Source organism: Anopheles cruzii, chromosome 3, assembly GCF_943734635.1.
Source record: "Anopheles cruzii chromosome 3, idAnoCruzAS_RS32_06, whole genome shotgun sequence".
In the NCBI taxonomy this organism is placed as follows: domain Eukaryota; kingdom Metazoa; phylum Arthropoda; class Insecta; order Diptera; family Culicidae; genus Anopheles; species Anopheles cruzii.
Window position 1 is genome coordinate 44,174,217 of NC_069145.1, and position 19,563 is coordinate 44,193,779.

Genomic DNA, 19,563 nt, shown 5'->3' on the forward strand with positions numbered 1-19,563 from the left:
ACTCCCTAAGCGAGACGCCCGAGACAGAGAAGCTCTCAGCGCGCACAATATCCGTCCGAATCCGATCCTTCCCAGAGTACCGACAGCAGCGAGCCGATTGGCACGAAATTTCCATTCATCGGTTCAGTCTAGTGTCGGCCGGCAGTAACGGAACATCGCAAACCGGAGCAACCGGAAGCCGTACCTTCAGTCCGCACAAACGTCCTGCGACCCACAGCATCGGACTCTGCAAAAACGATTGCCGCAGCACACGCCACTCCTAGTCTTCCTTCGGCTCTCCGTAAAACAGTGTGCGTGTTTGTGTATACGGAATCGTGCGGAATTTTTGTATGTCTAATTTGGAATTGTCCCCCCAAAGAGTGGCGTGACAAAAACCACCTTCTTCGCACCGCAATACTGGCCACCGGCATTTTGGGATTCACCTTGTGTTCGTGTGCGTGTGTCGTTGTTTTGCTGGAAAATGTGCCCAATTCGTCATTGAGTGCCTGTCGTTAGTGGTGTGCTGTGACGGGACGGGTGCTTTTAAATGTGGCCAAAATCACCCTTCCGGCGTGACTCGCTTGTGGCCACAGCCGAGTGACGGGGATAATGATCGTTTCCGGTCACCGACTGTCACTTGCATTGCTTGGTCTACCCGCAGCGGAGTGTTACGGGAGCGAGCGCCGCTAGCTCTTAACGTTCCGAGTGATCGATTGTGAGTGGATCGTACGTCATCTGCCGGCCCGTCGCCTTGGTTGAATGCTGCCGCCAAACACTAGCCAGAAGTAAGCCACAAAGAGTCCTGAAAAACATATCTTCTACGACGACGACGACGACGACGACCCTGGAGTGAAAATGTTCTCCCTCTGCTCGAAGCCCGCCAACACCAACGACTCCACGGGGGCAGCATCCCATCAGCTACAGCACGGTAAGGACACACAACTAAACCCTTCCCGCACAGAGTCATTACACGGCAAATTCACAAAACAACTCCCTAACAGCACACAATAGAAACGCACACAGCTAAGAACACGCATTCGAAAATAGTGCCGCGAAAATGAGTCTCGAACTCAAACCACCGACGTGATACTAAGGAACTAGACACTTTCGTGACTCTATCGGGTTGGCGAGCACAGCGACGGTAATCGGTTTCCCTACCGCCACCTTCGTGCACAATTAATTCGATGAAAGTTTCTTGCCACTGCCCGTAGTCAATAGAGACCGGTCTACAAAAAACGGTTTGCCAAAGCCTCTGAATGACGTGCGTCGGGCATTGCCGGGGTGGTGGGCTTGATGGTTCCTCAATCTTCAGCACCCAGCCACCATCATCGAGGTCGCTGCCGATATTAACCATTGTGCCCCGATCGACCAGCCACCAGCCACGGAGCCCCCAACCGGTTGTGATCCATTTGCTAAGCGAAATGGAGATTGACGAATACTCCCCCGGGAGGTGAACTTTAGCCTGCTGCCGGTTTTATGAGGCCGTGATTTATGGACGTGATTATGAGTTCATTACGGTTCGCGAATTGCCCTGCTCGGCCATCGTCGTCGTCGTCGTCAGGTGGTCGCCCGGATGTCGCGCTGACAATGAGGTGTCCCTCGAGTGGCGGTATCTACTCATCGCGCTCGTTAGCGCAACGATACCGCGAGGCAAATTTCCAAACCATCACCAGCACCATCAGCGGCAAGGTGGGCACAGTGCCGATAGATCAGCGACGAAATGGTGCGAATAATGATGATTATCACCAGACACTTTCTTGGAACGGGGTTTTTCGGTCTGAGCGATGAGAAAATGATCTCAATCTGGGCATGCTGTTCCGCTATCCGACGCCCTCCGACGATTCGATTATCGCTCGCGTTCCGTGTTGGAGGAAAGAAAGGGCAAGAGAGACCGAGAGAGAGAGAGAGAGTCGTTAGTCAGGATCCTACACTGTCCAACGTGTGACTACGCAGGCGGCGGTCGTCCGTGGCAAATTTTGCGTGTGATCAACGGCTATGGTTAGAACTAATGGTCTTTAATCGAAGCACACTTTGAGCCAAGGCTTCCCAGTGTTTAGCGTGCAATCCAAAGAAAATGGCCGTTTTTCAATGCTCCAATAGCTGCAGCATACTAGCATAACTATATGGGGTGGCTTCGCGGAATCCCAAACCGTCCGTAACGATAGTAATGAACATAAATTCTCGTCCTCGTCTAACTAACTCTTCAGTCCACCTAGTCCGATGGCCGCCGACACCGCGAGGCGCCCGATCGCGCTCGATTTTAATCCTAGCCCATCCTGGCATAAACCAGCGCCAGGTGTCGGGCCGGGGGTCGTCCGGGACTCGCCTGAGAACCAGTGCTTCCGTTTTAATGTTCATTAAAATTCATTTTAACGATCAAACGTTACCGTATCTTACACTCACTTGCGTCGGAGTCTTCACGGTTTGTGGCCGCATGTGGAACCCACAACCCACCGCAAGAAGAGTGTCCGTAACGACGGAAGTGTAAAAAGTTGGTAGACCAACGACTCGAACAGACCGGTTCATGGTTCCGCTCTCTAGTATTGCGGAGATCCAGGTACGCTCCAAAAAACTCGTCCTGTTCTGCCGATTGTACCAGTGTGTTCCGCACTCAACTCTTTCTACAACCGCAACCCTGTGCAACGCCCCTGAGCCGGATTTCGCGCCTGTTCGTCTCTCGTTTCGCTCGTGATTGCTGAAACCTTTCTTCAACCGCCCTTATCAAGAATGTTGCTCAATGGGCGTTAAGCTTTTATGGTTCTTTACTCCCGCGAAAAGTGTTCTTAAGCGGCTGCTCATACATGCCCACCGACACCCCACTTTTTGGCCACAACATCTCCCCATGTTGAAGAACTGCTCTGCGTACGATCCCTCGGCAGGGAACTCGGTAAAAAGCCGAACCAATTCGACCGCGCCGGGGCCACGATTAGGATGTATGCTCGGTTCTTCTCAGAACTCCTAATTGTGTACCACTGCCATCATAAAAAAGGAAGAAGAAGCCAGCAACACCGGTTGCGGAGCGATTTCCCCGATGGGTAAAAATTTTCGATTACGCGAGACGAGTCAAAATTTACCTATTTTCTGCCAAAAACTTGTTGAGCTTTTGTTCTGTGGTTTTTCCGCGAATTTCAATTTCCCATTTGGCCGTGCCGATGTTTCGCTTTCGGCGTAAGGTTGGTAATGGGCACACAGTTGTGTCGGACACGGTTCGGGCCTTTGCCGGTGCTGTCCACGAAACCCCCGGGGGAGGGGGGATACCTCGGGTGCAGGATCAATACTGGACTGAGAAGGGTGTACGGGCGCTCGTTTCCGTTTTGGAAGCCTAACGTCCGCACTTTCACCAGGTCCACCGCTAACGTGAAGGTGGGCGCTTGCTGGAGGGCTTCGGAACTTTTCACGCAATTCGAAAAGTTTTTCCCGCTAGAGGAACATTCGCCAGGCACAGCGCCCGAGAGTCTTGGTGCCTGGCGAAGGTGCACTAAGGTGATCGATTTTTATTTAAACTTTAAAGTACGTTCTTATCTGCCAATCTTTCCGGGCATGCCCTGGCGCCGTTCCATAAGATGTTCGTGGATGTTCTAGTAACTTTTTTACTTTAATAAACAAACCCAATCTTCACCGCTCTTAAAAGCCATTCTGACTTTTTTGTGGAATATTGACAGTGGAATTAATAAGTAAAAACTCACAGACCACTCGAATCGAATCAGAGAGAAAGGAAAGGGAAAACCTGAGCGAAAACTTTCCGCAACCCAACGAGTATTAGAGTTTTGCAAGTGGACGGCCGCCAGTTTTTTGCACCCCAAGACAGTCCGAATTGATTGCTTTGGAACCGTTCTCTGGCTCGTCCCTTGCGTACCGGGCGTTAGTCCATTGAAGATGTGCTTTTTCGTTTCTGAAGAAATATCAATGTTGGCTGATGACTAATTCATCCAAATCCATTTAATTCGCTGTTCGGTTTTCGATTTTTGCTAACCTTATATATTAGAGCAGAGTCGAAACAGGGACACTCCGACCAACAATCGGGTGATTTCAGAAGCTGTATACGTAAGGCTGAAATGGACCAATCTTTCAACTTAAATATTCATCTAGCTTAGAATAGAGTACGCAAAGTAATATTCACCCCCAGGACTGGTTGGCCCATTCACCTAAAAAGCATGCTACGATCAACCCGAAGGCCCGAGTTTATAAAATATTTTTAATAACGCCAGCGAAAGGTTGGCTAGCTGTCGCTGCCCGACACGTGTCCCGAGTCCAGAGCCTCCAGGGGTCGTGTGAGCGAACCAACAAAACTTTCTTCTTTACGATCGCGTTGATTTTTACAACGATATCCTCCGGTGGGCAAGATAAACAAGAAGCATTATTATTATTTTGTTTTTTTCCCCTACAAGTCGAGGCAAGTTCGGTTGCGACCATCACTGCTTTGCTGCTAGACCTTATTCGTATGAGTAAAAGTAAAAATGTTCACAAAAAAATATATTAGGAACCGGCCTGCAAGGCGAGTCAACACCGTTGCGGCCGTAGCATCAGCTCGACTCGATAATATTTATTACACTACGGCAAGCTTCGTTAGGAGCGCTGCTGGGGAATATTCGTGTTTTATATTTTTCACCGAGTGAAACGCATTTTAACTATACCTTGGTACCTTGGTTTATGTGTACCTTAGTTGTGCACATTCAAGCGTGAATTACCTACATCTTGGAGCAAAACTTTTAACATTGACTAAAACAAGGCATATGGATTTAGAAAACGTTTAAAATTCTTGCATTAAGAATAGCGAAATTTTGATGCAAATTTAAAAGGAGCCAATTTTTATCGATAACACATAAATTTGTATTATATTTTTCGCACGTGAAGTATACTCAACAGCATCGTTCGTCGTTCGATTGCACACAGATTTGAGTTGATTTCTTGTCACAGTTTTTTTTTTTAATCTTAGAAGAACGGAGTGGGCCATTTTTATATTCTTGACACAGTTCTGCCCTTACAAATTATAGCGCGAACAGGGAGACAAACTTCAGCTCCTTCCAAACAATGTGAATCAAATTTATCGGTACTGAGCGGCATCTTTTCCATATTTTAAAAGTTCGCGCAACGGGCTAAGCGAAAGGTTAACGAATCTATACAAAACTCAGGCTGGTAGCTGCTTCCCCAATTTTCCAAGCCATGTTCGATCATTTTCCATCCGCTTTGTTCAGCGGGCCACAAAAGCGCTTTTCGCCGCAAGCGTCGAACCATTTCCGAGCGGACGCCGGGCTTCTCATCTGGTGCACCGGTGTTGAGTTTCCTCAAACGCAAACATTCCCACAGTTCATTACTGGCAATTGTTTCACGGAACGGCTCGACGAAGCCGAAGAAGCATGGCCGAGGCAACGGGGCTTGTTTCGACAGGCCACAGGACCGCTATCCGACCGCCTGCCCACCGCTGAGCTGACGGTCCAGGGATTGATTCCGGACGGACACACCACACCACCCGGCCTTCCGAGCAAATGGGCGATGTGCCCGTGACGCGGCCGTGGCCCTTGGATACCTTGCCAGAGCCGGCTGGTGCCAGGTATTACATCGAAATCCTTTCAGGTCGCCTGCTGCTAAGCCTCGGGCTTGACTCGCATTCCCTATTGTTTGTGTGTATGTGTGTGTGTGTGCTGTGTTGCCGTTTTTTCCCTTAGTAATCTCGCTGCACTAGTTCGAGCAGGGCACTCACACTACACCAAATAACCCGTTGCCCTCGGACCCCTTTCTGATTCGTTGAAGCAAAACTTTATCCGAGAGCTCCCTCTTTGCTGGTCTTTCCATTCTGTTCCTGTTTTTTTGTTGCGCTCCATCCTGACCTACTTCCGGCTGACTGCATCAGCAGCGTCCTAATAGAAACTTGCACCCCGCGGGAAGACAAAACTTGCTTCCAAATAGTGCTTCCGAGTGCACGGCAACTAGAGTGAGGTTTCCCCTTCTCTCTCTGCGTTTTGTGCTTTCCTTTTCTCTTCTCTATCTCTCTCTCTCTCTCATTTCTCTCTTTATCTCTGTCTTTTTGCGTATCTCTATCTCGGTTCGATTTTCTCTTGGTCCCTTTCTTTTGCTCGTTAAAATATTAGGTTATTCGAAAGTAGCCTCGGTTCCGTTGAAGTAAATATTGGTAAAACACTCGTTTCGAATAAAAAAATTTCAATCAAAATTTCCAATAAAAAGCTCTTTTGGCACGGTTTGAATTTTTGCAAATGAACAACGAAAACTGACTGAATATTAAAGCAAACAACAAACAAACTAACGAACAGCAACAAGTTCTTGAAATACAAAAAAAAACAAAGTATGTAATCAAACATACGTGGAAAAGAAATACGCTTTTTATGTTTCGAGTATACTTATAAAACAATAAAAACAAGTAAAATCATACATGCCTCATGGAAAGCATAAGTGAAACAAACTAACTACTGTTACGCAGTAATAGTATTATCAGTTCATACAGTTTATTAGTATTAAAACTGAAAACAAACACAAATTAAATTTACACACGAAAGCAATTGTACTCTACTTCTCCAAAAGAAATAGTTTGCAAAACTGTCAATGATAACATTGAGTGAGTTTTAGCAAAATTTTGTGTGAAAATGATTTCATCAAACAATAAGAAAAAAGCAGTAGAAAAATATGTCTGTTGCCCATTGTGTTTAGTTTCAAAACCCCGCAACTACGTGCGCGCGTTCCCAACCCAACCTTACTCTCACAAATCAGCCGAGCCATCCGATGGTTCGCCAGAAGCAAAGTTTGGCCCTGCGCTAAGAGACCAAGCTGGAGGCAGCCTGCGAAAGGCCGGCAGGACAGGGAAAAAACGGAAGAGACAAAGCGTGACGAAGAGCGAGGGGGCTCGTTTCATGCTCGGGCGGCTTTGAATGCCCGGTCGGTGCATGGTGTCCGAGGACGGAGCAATATCAGAGGGAGAGCGCAAAAAAGCCGGCGACCCAGGATCCCTCCAACATCGACCACAAACATCGACCACACAAAACAAGACCACCACCGACCGCCCCACCCCATCATGAATCTGCGTAATTTTTGATCCGGCCGGGCCACTTTTCCCCGCCAACACGGGGACTCGGCCTCGGCTGGACAGCGGGCACTCTCCCTGCAGTGTGGTCATGGTGTGGTGATTATCGTTTCGAGTGACCTATTTTGCCGACCGTCCGACCCGGCCGACTCCCTGGAGCTGGAATCACGGTTGGCCACCCAAAAAATGCTGCCGGATCGGATTGCATGCGGTGCCCGGGACTAGCGGGGATAGCGATTACACAACATCGATAGCCTGTCACGAACACCCGTGTGCTGCGTGCTGATTGCAGCGGGGTACGCGGTTGCGGGCCATGAACCTGTTACTTGGGATCGGTTTCCATCTCTCGCTGTGTGTGTGCCTCGGTTTATAAATCGATGTCAAAACTTGATCATAACCACAGTTTACAGCTCCGCAATCCTTCACCGTAGAAGCTGCGGGACGAGCCCCTTCCTCGATTAGCATCATCCACAGCGCGAGTGTGGGTCTTTGCGGTGTTTTATGGTGTGGCGCTAAAACGCCAAACCGATCTCCAGCCCATTCAACCGGTTCGTGAATCCTTTAGGATTCGTTGGAGCATCATCGATGGTAGATGTTGCGCGAAGGAAAAGGCGCGAAAAACACCGTGACACACGAAGGAGCGAAGATTTCGGAGTGGGCACGGAAATCAGTTTCCCGTACCGATGGATCGGTTCACTTCCGCAAAGCCGATTCGCTCCGTCGCTCGCGTTCACCCGGCCGGTGGCACCTGCGGCCGAATGGTTGGGTGACTGCGAATGAAGTAATTACGGTGCCACGCTTCGATGCCAGGATCAAAGTGTTCTGCATCGGTTCGTGTGCGCTGCAGGATTCGGAACTGCTGCCCAGGGATACCAGGTGCTAGTCAGATGATTGGTTTTGCATAATCAACTGCACGCTTCCGGGAAACACTTCAAACGGCCAAACCCATCAGCCTTCTCCTCGGTCGGTCGCTTTGGCAAGAAGGGCCCTAGAAAGCTGTACCGGGGGCGGTTCATGATATGACCGATAAAGAAGATGGCCCCAACGAGAAGCGGCACTGGAGCCTTTGCAAACTACTTCAAAAAATCGATGTACCCCAGTGATCCGTGCTTGATTGCAATCTGACCATTGTTGTTTCGAGTGGTCACTTTGAGTGGGCTTCGGCATGTGGCTGAACACTCCCCAAACTGCCGAAACGGCGAACGTTTCCACCCACCCACAGCGTCGACCGGTTTGTCGACCCTGGCGAATTCAGTATGCTAATGAACCACCGGAGGGAGATGCCTTGCGCCCGCTCGATTTTCTTGCACTATTCCGCCTGCACCTCGACCTGCCGGCGAGAAGTGGTAAGCTGGGTCGTTGTACGAAGAAAACGTTATTATGGCACCGGCAGCACCGTTTAATCGTCACTCAAGTCAGTCACTTGTCCGGATAAGCGGAAACTGAATTGATCTCGGCACGTGGCCAACGGCCTCAAGGTGGGACAATCGATGATTTAATTGATTTAGTGGGCACTATTGTTCAGTGGGTTCGTCCATTCCATTGTTAGCTATTATACGTTACATTTTTATTGTTGCACTTTGAAGGACTTTTTAGATTGTTCACATTTTTTCTAGTGTCTCTTAGCGAAAGCTGAAGTTGAAGCCTCTCGGGATGTACGCACTATACGGAACATTAAGCGACTTGCCCTTTGTGTTTTTCTTCTGATTTGCTGAGTCAAATTTTCGTCTTAGGGTCAAATTTTTTTTAGGTCAAATTTTGGCATCTCACAACACTCCATTTTTTACCCCTGATCTGCTCATGACAGATGACACAAATGACACACATGCCAACAACGTATACTGACATAGAATACCAAAATGAGCGTCAAAACGCGTCAACGATGTTATGACGACGTTAAATAAATCTATTCATCTCGAGAAAGGATACAAAATTTGAAGAGAAAATAACCAAACTCCTGATTATTGTTTTTCAATTGAATACATTCTGCCGTATCAGTTCTCCTCCTTTGGATTAAATTTTATCATAATACTTGGGAAGTAGAATTAAAGACCTTTTCTAAAATATTAATTACTGTTCGTTACATTTCTTTTGTGTAAATTTTCAAAATATTGTACTGACACTGAAAATTATCGAGGTTCGAAATACCCCATGCAGCTATTCCTAAGAACGCTTCCACGTACAGTTCATGCTTATTTCAAATATCCCTACAAAGCCAGTTGGCGAAACCGTGCGCCACATGCCTCGGTTTCCAATTCCATTTGCGTCATTTATTCCGCTACGGCGCACCATGCGCCTCCATTAGGGCATTTTTCTCCCGGAACCCTTTTAAACTTTGCTCGCGCGATGCTCTAGTTATGTTTACGATTGGACTGTAAATTAAAATTTCAAATTCTTCCCAGTTTGCATGCGCTTGCTCAAGTTGCTCCCCTTTAACCTTGATACAAATGTTGTGTTTCACTTCTCAGTGCCCGCCTTTTTGGTCTCAGCCGCGTTCCGTATCAGAATACCACGGTGGATGAGTTTCTGCTGCTTTCTGCGACTCTTCCGAAAGAATTTCCGAGACTCTTTTCCCGAGGCGGATGTAGCTTCTTTGGTGCCGAACGCATGCCGAAGCCGTTGTTTTATTCGTCCATTTTTTCACCGAAGCGCGTAAAAAATGGAAACATGCGAAACGAAAACACTGGCAGCAGAAATGTTCAAAATGACACCCATTGCCTGTGCTGAATACTTAAACAGTGGCAACTGTTCGCGGACCAGTTTCCCATGCCTTCTCGTGCCTACCCACCCACAACCTGCCCTTCAACAAACGGCTTAAGGCGGCCGTCGCCTGACGTCGCCCGGTGAGCGTTCTGCCAGCTTTCTGCCCCGTTCACTGGCCCGGAACGTCGAACCCGCTGGGTGAAAATTATGCAAACTGTCACGTTTTCCGGTGACAGTTTACCTCACGCACGCGGTTTGATTAGTGCCATGTGCGCGCCAAATAACACTCCACGGTGCCATTCGTCCTACGGTGCAATGTGTGAAAACGTGTGAAAACCACCGGCGGGCACTCGGCAGGCTGGCGTACTGTTCCGGACGTGGCCGCTGGCTGCGTGCGAAGCGATACAACTTTCTTCAAACATTCACCAACATCCTGGCCATGGCCATGTAGTGGATGGTTAATGATAAATTGACGATAATATGTTTTGTTCTGTTGCGGGTATGGTTTCAACCTTTGAAACCTTGCTACGAAAAGCACATATTGTGGCCGCCTGAAGTCCTATCACCCGACAGGACTGTCTCGAAACGCATTAATGCAGCATTTTGCCAATGCTTGCGAAGCCATGTTTTTTGCACCTTACAAAATGTTTAATATGTTAAGCTATACGAACAGCATTGCTGTGGAACAATTCCATACAAATTGCTCGTATTTATTATGTCACCGTTTTACTCAAACAATGTTTGATAGTTGCTATGGCTAATATTTGATAGTTGCTATTAAAACGTACGACTTAAAGAAAACTACAAAAAACATATATTTTAATGCACTACTACAACTTCTGCTAAACCCCAAACGTACGGTCACGCGGGACACTGTGTTTCTCTGTAGGCGCAGAATTTCCGCGAACAAAACTACTACAGCGCAACATTATGCGAAACGATGATACTTTTTATGGGTTCTTGGTGAATTTTGTCCCACTCCGCGCATCGCACCGCCGCACGGCAACGCACGTTTATTTGCATTTGGGATCGTTTATGTTTTATCTACATCTGCGTGATATGGTAGGACATTTCGACTTCGACCTAACCAGCCATCCTGTCGTCGGACCGGCCTTGTGGAAACCATGTTTCGACAGCCATTTTATGTGATTTCGCCGGAAGAACAAACGAACGCAAAAGTTTCGCTTTCGCTCCACTTCCAAATGGCTCGGAGATTGGGAAGCGAACAAAATAATGTGAATGCACCGTACCAAATGCCCGGAACGGAAGAGTTTTGGGACAAAGTTGGAGGAATTAATTACCATGGAGCTGGTTTATTTTTCCGTCCACAGAAAGGCAACCATTTTGCAAACGGCCACTCTACTTCAATCAACTTTTCCCTCAATCCTGTGACAGTATGAAACAAGCGACCCATGACACAGATTGTGATAGTTAGACAACAGGAGCACATCACAGAATCGGGACACACATCCACTATTCATAATGCTTCTTCACTGTTTTAATGAACTGTTTTTTTTTTGCTTACCACTTTCCAGTTACCTGCAAAACCTGCAATTGTGAGTATGGCAACTTTTGCAATAATGCTTGCATGACATCACCGGACTGTTCGTTTAAGTTTAACTTAGTTTTGCTATTGCAACTCTTAATCAGTAAATATTTGGCTTTTTTGTTATGTGCATTATTAGGCAGTAATGCTGATCAGCGAAATCAATTAAATAAATCCAATTTTACCATGTAAACCATTAAAATGTAAAGAATATTTTGTAAAGTAAATAACGAAAATGAATGAACTAGAAGCTATCGAAAAGAGTAGTTCTTTCCTTTACTTTGTCAGACTCGGCATTGGATTCGATATCCTGGAAAAAATCACTCACGTCGGGGTACCAATCATCCAGGTTGTTAGTTACGATTGGAACACCATTCGCAATTCATTGGAGGTCAAAGCGGTCCTTGTAACACTTCAATTAAAAATATGCCGCACGGAGGAGGATTTTCGCTTGCCAAGCAACGATTTACACCCTGTCAGTTCGGCACTACATTTTCCTGTCAGCATTCATTACGGAGTACAGAACTTTTCCAGCCTCTCTCTCACCGTAATTGAAAATGTTTGTCATTCGTTGACGTAAGCACTAGAGGTCACTTTTTACAATTAAAGAAATCTTTGTTCAATCGGTATGTTGAACGCTTTACTCTACTTGACATGAGCTGAGCGTATAACAATTCGATAAACCGAACCACTTAGTCCAGGCTCTTAGCACAAGCAAATGATTTAGTAATAAAAGCCTTGCTGTGAGTTATTGCTCCGCCAGCACGAATTCACATGTGAAACGTTGATTACTTTTCCGTGACACAAGTAATTAAGTTTTTCGCCAATTCGGGGCTTGTTCATCGATACCATTTGTGACTGAGCGGTAACGGCCGCATGAGCAGGAAGGCGATTTGCCCCAAATACGTGAGCACTTCGTGCACAGCGATACACATTATTGATTACCGAAACGCGAACCAACATTGTACTAGAAGTTTGGGTGCCATCACACGTGTATCCCAGCATGTGGCCATTGGTCATGTTGATCACGTTTCGTATTAGTTTGAGGTGCGAACGTGCGATTGGTCAATTTCAGCTCTGATCATGCACGATTATTGCATTAGAATGTCGTGTAGACTTTGCGGTCATGACAGTTCAATCGTTTCGTGAGTTGTAACATTCGAAGTACTAATTAAATAATCTCGACCTGGAATGAACATTTTCAAAAGTCAAGTCCGATACCGACTTCCATTCAATGTAACCGTTAATCAATGAGCGAACATAACATGGGCTATAACTGCTAACTTCCAAACACTTCCAAACTAAATAATAAATTAAACGGAAAGATTTTTCGAACTTCCCTGAGCATTTTATTGTTTTAAAAGTTCTTACAACAACATCACAATAATGTGTCTCATAATTCACAATTCTTAGGATATTTTATCTGCCTTATGTACCATGTTCAAAATGATCACCTAATTTTTAGTTGTACACTACAATCTAAACTCTTAAGCATGAGGTCCAAAACCCTGTCCCAATGTTCGTGACGTGATTTTTCAATTTCACTTCCCACGCACTCACATCTCGAGTGAGTGGCACATCAGTAAGGTCCTGGGTCATGATGTTTTAAAATATGCGAAAAGTTTGTAACTAATTAATGTAAATCGTGCCGCGGTCCTTGAGCGCCCACCAGCGACAGTGTCAGCGACGCCGTGGAGAAAACTGTATAGCCGACCGTTGTAATGGAAATATTCCAAAATGGACGTATATTAACGACGAAACAAGGGCAGGCAAAACGCGAGTAGCATGTATCAAATGAAACGCCGGAAAGGGAAGCTGAATACCGAAACAACAGAAGCAAACGCGGGCAACCCCCATTAGGACTGCGTGACGAAACGATATGTCGCAAAGCTGACGGCCCCATGAATTCGCGCTTGCCATGCCCTTGCCCGGCCCGTCCACTGATGGACGGTTGACCACGGGAATTTCGCTAGATTTGGGTTGAGGATTGCTTTCTTCTCGTTGTTTTTGTTTTGCGTTATTTCATGCCCCGTAAATTACTCGCTACTCGCGCTGCTTTGTTTTTATCGTACCGCTGACGGCCCCGTTTGGTTGTTTTATTATTTCTGTACTCCCTGCTTTATGTCGCTTTGGCTGCGCGGAACGGAGTTACTGTCGCTGACAGCGTGCTCTAAGCCCAGGGGGCTTAAAAGAGAGCTACAAACTTTAATGAGATTGTTTGTGGCTTTGGTGATTTACTGACTCCCTCAGGGTCCGCTCGGGTTGTGTTTTTTCACCTCACTTGCTTTCCACTTCCAGGTGGACACTACGATGGTGATGTTTTCATATTTAGATTTGCCTCGATGGAAAGGGTTCCAACGCGTTCCGATGGATTTTCTTGTTTAACCACTGGAAGGATAAGCTGTTACATTTCAACAACGCATTTCGCGAAAGTGTCAATGAGATTGACCACGACACTGCTGCTCTGTCAGAAATATTGTTTTATTATTTATACGCCATTGTTTCTCGCCATGAAATGTCTCAAAGCAAGCGGCTCCGTTTATAATACATGGCGTAACTCACGAAGCACCAGGCGCCTCCATCGCAGGAAAATAATTAAAACTCTTCATTCTTTCGCAGTCCTTTAATGGTTGATAGGGCTTTGCCTGAACATTTTTTCCATTCTAGTAAAAGTTTTGTGATAAATCTTCCACTGCTCTCTCCCACAACCTTTTCCTGTTACCGAAGTCATAGATAACCGAGGTGACCGAGACTGACAGCGGTGAATGGCTTGAAGGGGTCTGTCGGCCTGAATTTTTTCTCTCTTTTCTCAACGTGCAGGCAGGTCTTAAAATACGGCTTATTTCGGCCGTCACAACAAAGCACAGGCTTTTTTTGTAATAACGACGACTCAGCTTTTAGCTAGGGATCCTAAAGAAGTAGAACTATTTTAATGCCTCGGGTGTGCCCTCGCAGCACTCGGTTGCATCGACAGAAAAGATGAGAGGCTCATAAAACAAATCATTGAACATAAAATACTAACACCGAAAGCAATTAAAAAACTTTCTTAATGGCCCCAACAACGACCGAAGACCGCGCTAGGGTCATATGAGCCCGAAAAGATAGAAAGTTCAACAAGCAAAACATTGTTTAAAAACCTGTTCAGCTCTCGGTGAATCTGCGGCGAGGAAGAAGACGAAACAGCCGAGTTTGTGTACATTATTGTGTGGCCGCAGCCGTGTGCAGTTTTGCACGTTCATCTTTCTTCTCTTGGTTCTGCCTTCAACTTTTGCAATGCCGTTTGAGTTTGCCTTGGAGCCAGTTTGCGTTGTTTCGCTGTGCCGGGTTTTCCTTTCAGCCTGTGCAATGGGTAGGAAATGTTTACACTTTGTTGGCCCCCGTAATCCTTCTGGTTTCTTGTTTACTTTGTTTGCTTCAAACGTTCGAAGCATTTAAATCATGAAATATAGATTTTTGTGCCGTTTCGCAGAAATCACCCGAAAAGAGTTCTGATTACGAGCATAAGAGGATGAGTTCTAAGAACGGCAGTGGTCAGTTATTTGAAAAATGTAATCATTCTTCGACATAATGAAACTATCTTCTTATGTTAGTTTGTATTTGTTGCTCAAGCGGAACCCTGTTAGAACAGAAGCGTTTAACTCGCTTTTTCTATTTCATTCATCAATGTTTCACAAACGCATCACAACTAATGTAGTACATGGGAGCAAAAATAACAAATAGTATTTTAATCGCTTTCTTCAATTCTCTCTCGTATTTAGCCACGGTCGGAAAACAGATCAAAGGAGGATACTTACTGCGCTACAAAAGTAAGTACTATCCGTGTTCGCCGACCCGCCCCATCCATCAGCGCTGCGAATTTTATGGATTCTGGCGTCAGCTCACTGTAACTCAATCCATTATCGAAATAACTTTTCCTGCCACGAGCAGGAAACACGAGAGAGGATGGTCGGCCGGAGCGAGGCATTGGAATATGCGAACTACTACGCTTCCTTCGGCACTGTACGGCTTTAGGTACAGTGCAGACCACGACTACATCAGCAGACCGTGTTTATGGTGTTATTCATGCTTGGCGTACATTCTTTAGATTTGTGAAGGTTTAATGTTTTCTTGCATTTTTCATTGGCTACCCACTTTCAATTCTTGCGTAACTTTCTTGCATAACTTTCTATCAGGTTTTCTTTTAACCTGTTCCGTTTAAAAAAATATTGTTCTCATTTTTCAATGAGCCGTCCTTAGGCGTGCATCACAATTTGGTTGATGGAAACCATTCGGGTGTTTAATATCCGAATTCAATTCGATTACCGTGCACACTATAACTCTTCGAGTAATTACGAAAGCAATCAAGGGAAAGAGATACACTGTGGCCACATACCTGCAAGCTGGACGGTTTTCGGGGATTCCTCCGGCGAAACAATCCAAGCACTACGTGGGCCCGAGGTTCGTTCGTGAACCGCCGTAAATCTTCAACCCCCAGGCAGCGTTCTGTCCGCCAACCAGCGAAAAGCAATTCCATCAATCACCATTTTTATCCAGGCAACAGCATAAAAAGGGCTCACGTATACGAAGCGTCCCGAAGCCATTCCCAAGAATGCCAATGAGATTGCTCTCAGTTATCTCGGTGCCTCACCGAATCGCCCACAGAGACAGTGTTCCACAGTGTGGTGGCGTCCTGAATCGCTTTGACACTGTTCTCGCGTTCGGGATATTCCAGTGTACATGTGTGCATCCATTACTCACTGTGTGAAGTTTAAAAATAACGCTTATGGTGGCTTTGGCTAGCAGGACACATTTATACGCTCGAAAACAGCTGTCAGTTTTGCGAGACAGATATGATTTAATGCTTCTACTTGAGGTTAGCTTCCCCAGATCAACATAGTTTGTACTAGTGCTTCTTTGTCAAAATCATGCACTGCAAAAGCAACGTTCAGCGTCAGCTTTGCTCGCTTAATTAATGATTGCTTTTACTATTTGGTAGCTTGGTAGTATATATAAAATCTTTTAATCACAATTTTCGTTGTTCATACACCTAATAAGAAGCATCAGACATACTTAACATCTGGTAATTAGAAATTCTGGTAATTGAAAAAAACGAAGAAGACATGTAAGGGATACAAAGATGCAGTCGTGCTATAATGTGAAGCTTTGGTCAACCTACCGAATCCTTCACATTCATTACCACGTCGTCGGATCCAGGGATCCTTCCACGGGAGGATGTATTAAGATGGATGCAACCGCATGCAATAAACCGATAAGGTGGTAACACCGGCGCTCTATCGCCACTTACAAACCCGTTACGCTGCTGTGCCACCCCTTGCGTAGATTGTGTCACAACTCCAACAAGGCTGCTCAAGCGGTTGGATAATGGTTTACGGGATTGTCCTCTTTTGATGCGCAGGACTAGCAGCGCTGTTCCGAGATGCATATTAGAGTGAAACGTCTCTACTGCGGGCCACGAGAGGCAGCTACGGCTCTCGTAGCGTCCATACGTTGCATTGAATTCTTCAGCACTCCGGCCTAACCTCCCAGAATGTGTCAACGGGTGCCATTTGCACCACAACACTAAGTACGACGCTGTCATAGATCCCCCGGTAAGCGAGATGACATTCTCCGATATGCGCCTGACGACAATTTATTCTCATTTTCTCGGCCCACGTAGCGGGCGCCATGATGCTCCTTCGTGCGCGCCAAAGAACTCATTCAAGTCCGGGGGGAAAGCGCCGAAAATGGAAGACAACACAAGCAACGCCACCAGAAACAATGAAGCGACCATTGCGAGCCTCGCCCGCAAGCAACGTGCACCGTACCACGTGCGCGACACAGTCTGCGAAACTTTTCTCGGCGAGAACGGGGTTTGTGATATAATTTGATTGTCGGAAAGTTGTCGCCTTGCGCGTAACGCACCGTCACGATTGAGGGCGACTTTGACATAGTCGGCGAAATGGTAGACATGGATAAAGTGGGACACTTCCGGAAGATGTTTCGACAAGGCATTAACGGATAGCAGCTACTTTTGTAAAAGGTTGTTTAGAGAAAGCCAAAATAAATGTACCACAATGGCTAGTCCTTTGAGAAGAAGTTTAATGGTTTTTCAGCTACTTCAGCACATGCACATAAATTGTACTCGAAGCAGACACAGTATTTTGGTCTCAGCATTTGTGTTACATTTCTGAGATATTTTAAGAATTCCAAACCGTTCACAAACATAGCCAGAAAAAAACGCCGCAAAACGCAAACAGCTCGTAAACGCCGAAAAGTCTGCAGAAAAATGTAAAGATTGCTTTCTTTTGTGAGGTATGCTTCGCGGTATATTTAGTTAAGACAGCATTCGAGACGTCTAAATATTTATCGCGGCTAGACATTCCGGCACAGCATCGTGTTATACCTTTTCATTCCACCGTTTGTGCTACTGTCACGTACAAATTAAAAGGCATTTTTTCATGCATGAAATTCATATCTTGCAAGATATAAACCATTTGCACGAATTAAGAATATAATACAAAAAGTTTTTAAATGTCTATAGACATCCACCACCGGAGATACATAATGCTTTACACTCATTTGTGGCAAGCATTCATACTGAGGTCAAATAACAAGTGTCAAAAACCAAATGTCCTGAGTAGAACTGGAATTGAAGCGTTTGTTAACTTTTACAAGCTACGCAAAACCAAACCCATATTTTCCCTCAAAACACTTATGGATCTATTTAAACTATAAGATACAATCTGATGTTGCGGCTTGAGAGCTAAACTTCTCCGTCGCATGCTGATTGCAAAATTCACTCTGTGAAAGCCTCTGGCTCGAAAATGTTTAATCCGTCCTTTAGCCGAGCTCTGGTTGCCAAGGCCATACTAGGGCCACCGCGAACATCAAAATTAACTCATCACGGCCGCCTGAACCGCCAATGAGCGAACCGGAAAATGGGATACTCCAAAATATAGCCATCACTGGAACCGCCTAGTAAATCGCGTCAAGGTTCGAGACTGTCATTCGTGTTGATCGATTATCGTGTCGAAATTCCAACCGAGTAAAACGTTGAAGTGTAAATATTGACCAAAGACTTGGCAAGTATCTCACGAGGTTTAACGCAAGACCGTTACCATTAAGTTTACATTGTCGACATTGTATATTTTCGCAGCGTTGCTCTGCCAACGGTAGGCAATCATTGTTACCATCTGAAGGATGCAGTCAGCATTCTATTTTTTGGGGCTTTTTAATGCTTTCACCAAATGAAGGCAATACTAGGATTTTAGCACCATTTCAGACAATTCTCGTCGTTCCCGTTCACTTGAATTCGATATCCGATCAGCATCCGAAAGAAGGATGGGTCCAAGATCGATAGAAATGGCCTAACGTAGCGAGAGACGTTGCGTGAAGATCGATTCAATATTTAACACGCTACTGAGTGGTTTACGAGAGCTTGTCACTGTACTGTGATATGTACTTTCATGTGCTGTGTATGTACAATGGGTGTTTAGAGTACACCTCACTCTACCGAATAGCAGCAACCATTACGCTGTTGTCTCCTATGAGTGTGGTGTCTTTCCATTACAAGCGAACTTTTATTTCCCAGACGCGAGCGATGGGCCAGAATTTTCTCGGAATGTTCGCGCTCGGTTCTTTGCATTATCCCCTCCCAGTACATCACTCACGATCTCTGTGCAGGTTTACCGTTGGCCACCCATCTCCCGGAAGAAGGAGAGCACTTTCCGCGAAACCAGTGTCGGTTGTGGTAAAACGTTACACATTTACAACGACTGACATTCCCAGAAATCATCATCATACTCGTCGTCGCATGGCGTCAAGTGTAACGCTAATTGACAACCGACACAACGCGACTTGTCAGAAACGATATTAAATCTTCGCGATACCAGTTCCGTTAAAGCCCCAGACTCAAACAAGATCCTCCGTAGAAAGAATCCTGTTCCGAGCGGTTTTAAAGTCCTGTTGCGATTGGCAAATTCTTATCTGGAATCTCTCCAAGCAGTTAGCGACGCATTTTGATACCATTGGCGGTTTGAAAACGAAATACTTCGATAAATAAATATGTTCGACTTCGTTAGTGCAAAGAAACAGCATGAACGATAGCATTGACTACTATTTCTAATTATTTCATAACATTTAAACATTTATGTTTTTGATCCAACTGAGTTGTCTTCCATATTTTGTGATTTCAAGCAATCCCTGCGAAGAATATTTGCTGCAAAACATAAAATTTTATAGTAACTATTTGTGCAACCATTTATTTTTTATTACAACACACAGTCAACGAGCTACGTAGTCTTATTGACAACTTACAGGTTCA

At 45.6% G+C, this 19,563-nt stretch overlaps 1 protein-coding gene across 1 annotated transcript in view; it reads left to right on the forward strand.

Moving 5' to 3' along the window:
* The first annotated feature begins 834 nt into the window (after nucleotides 1–834).
* LOC128273706 (uncharacterized) overlaps nucleotides 835–19,563 on the forward strand; it is a 37,465-nt gene continuing 18,736 nt past the window's right edge. Inside the window, exons 1-3 of the mRNA XM_053011732.1 lie at nucleotides 835–907; nucleotides 11,251–11,271; nucleotides 15,020–15,067. Coding sequence (XP_052867692.1) covers nucleotides 835–907; nucleotides 11,251–11,271; nucleotides 15,020–15,067 — 142 coding nt within the window. The remainder of the gene's footprint in view (nucleotides 908–11,250; nucleotides 11,272–15,019; nucleotides 15,068–19,563) is intronic.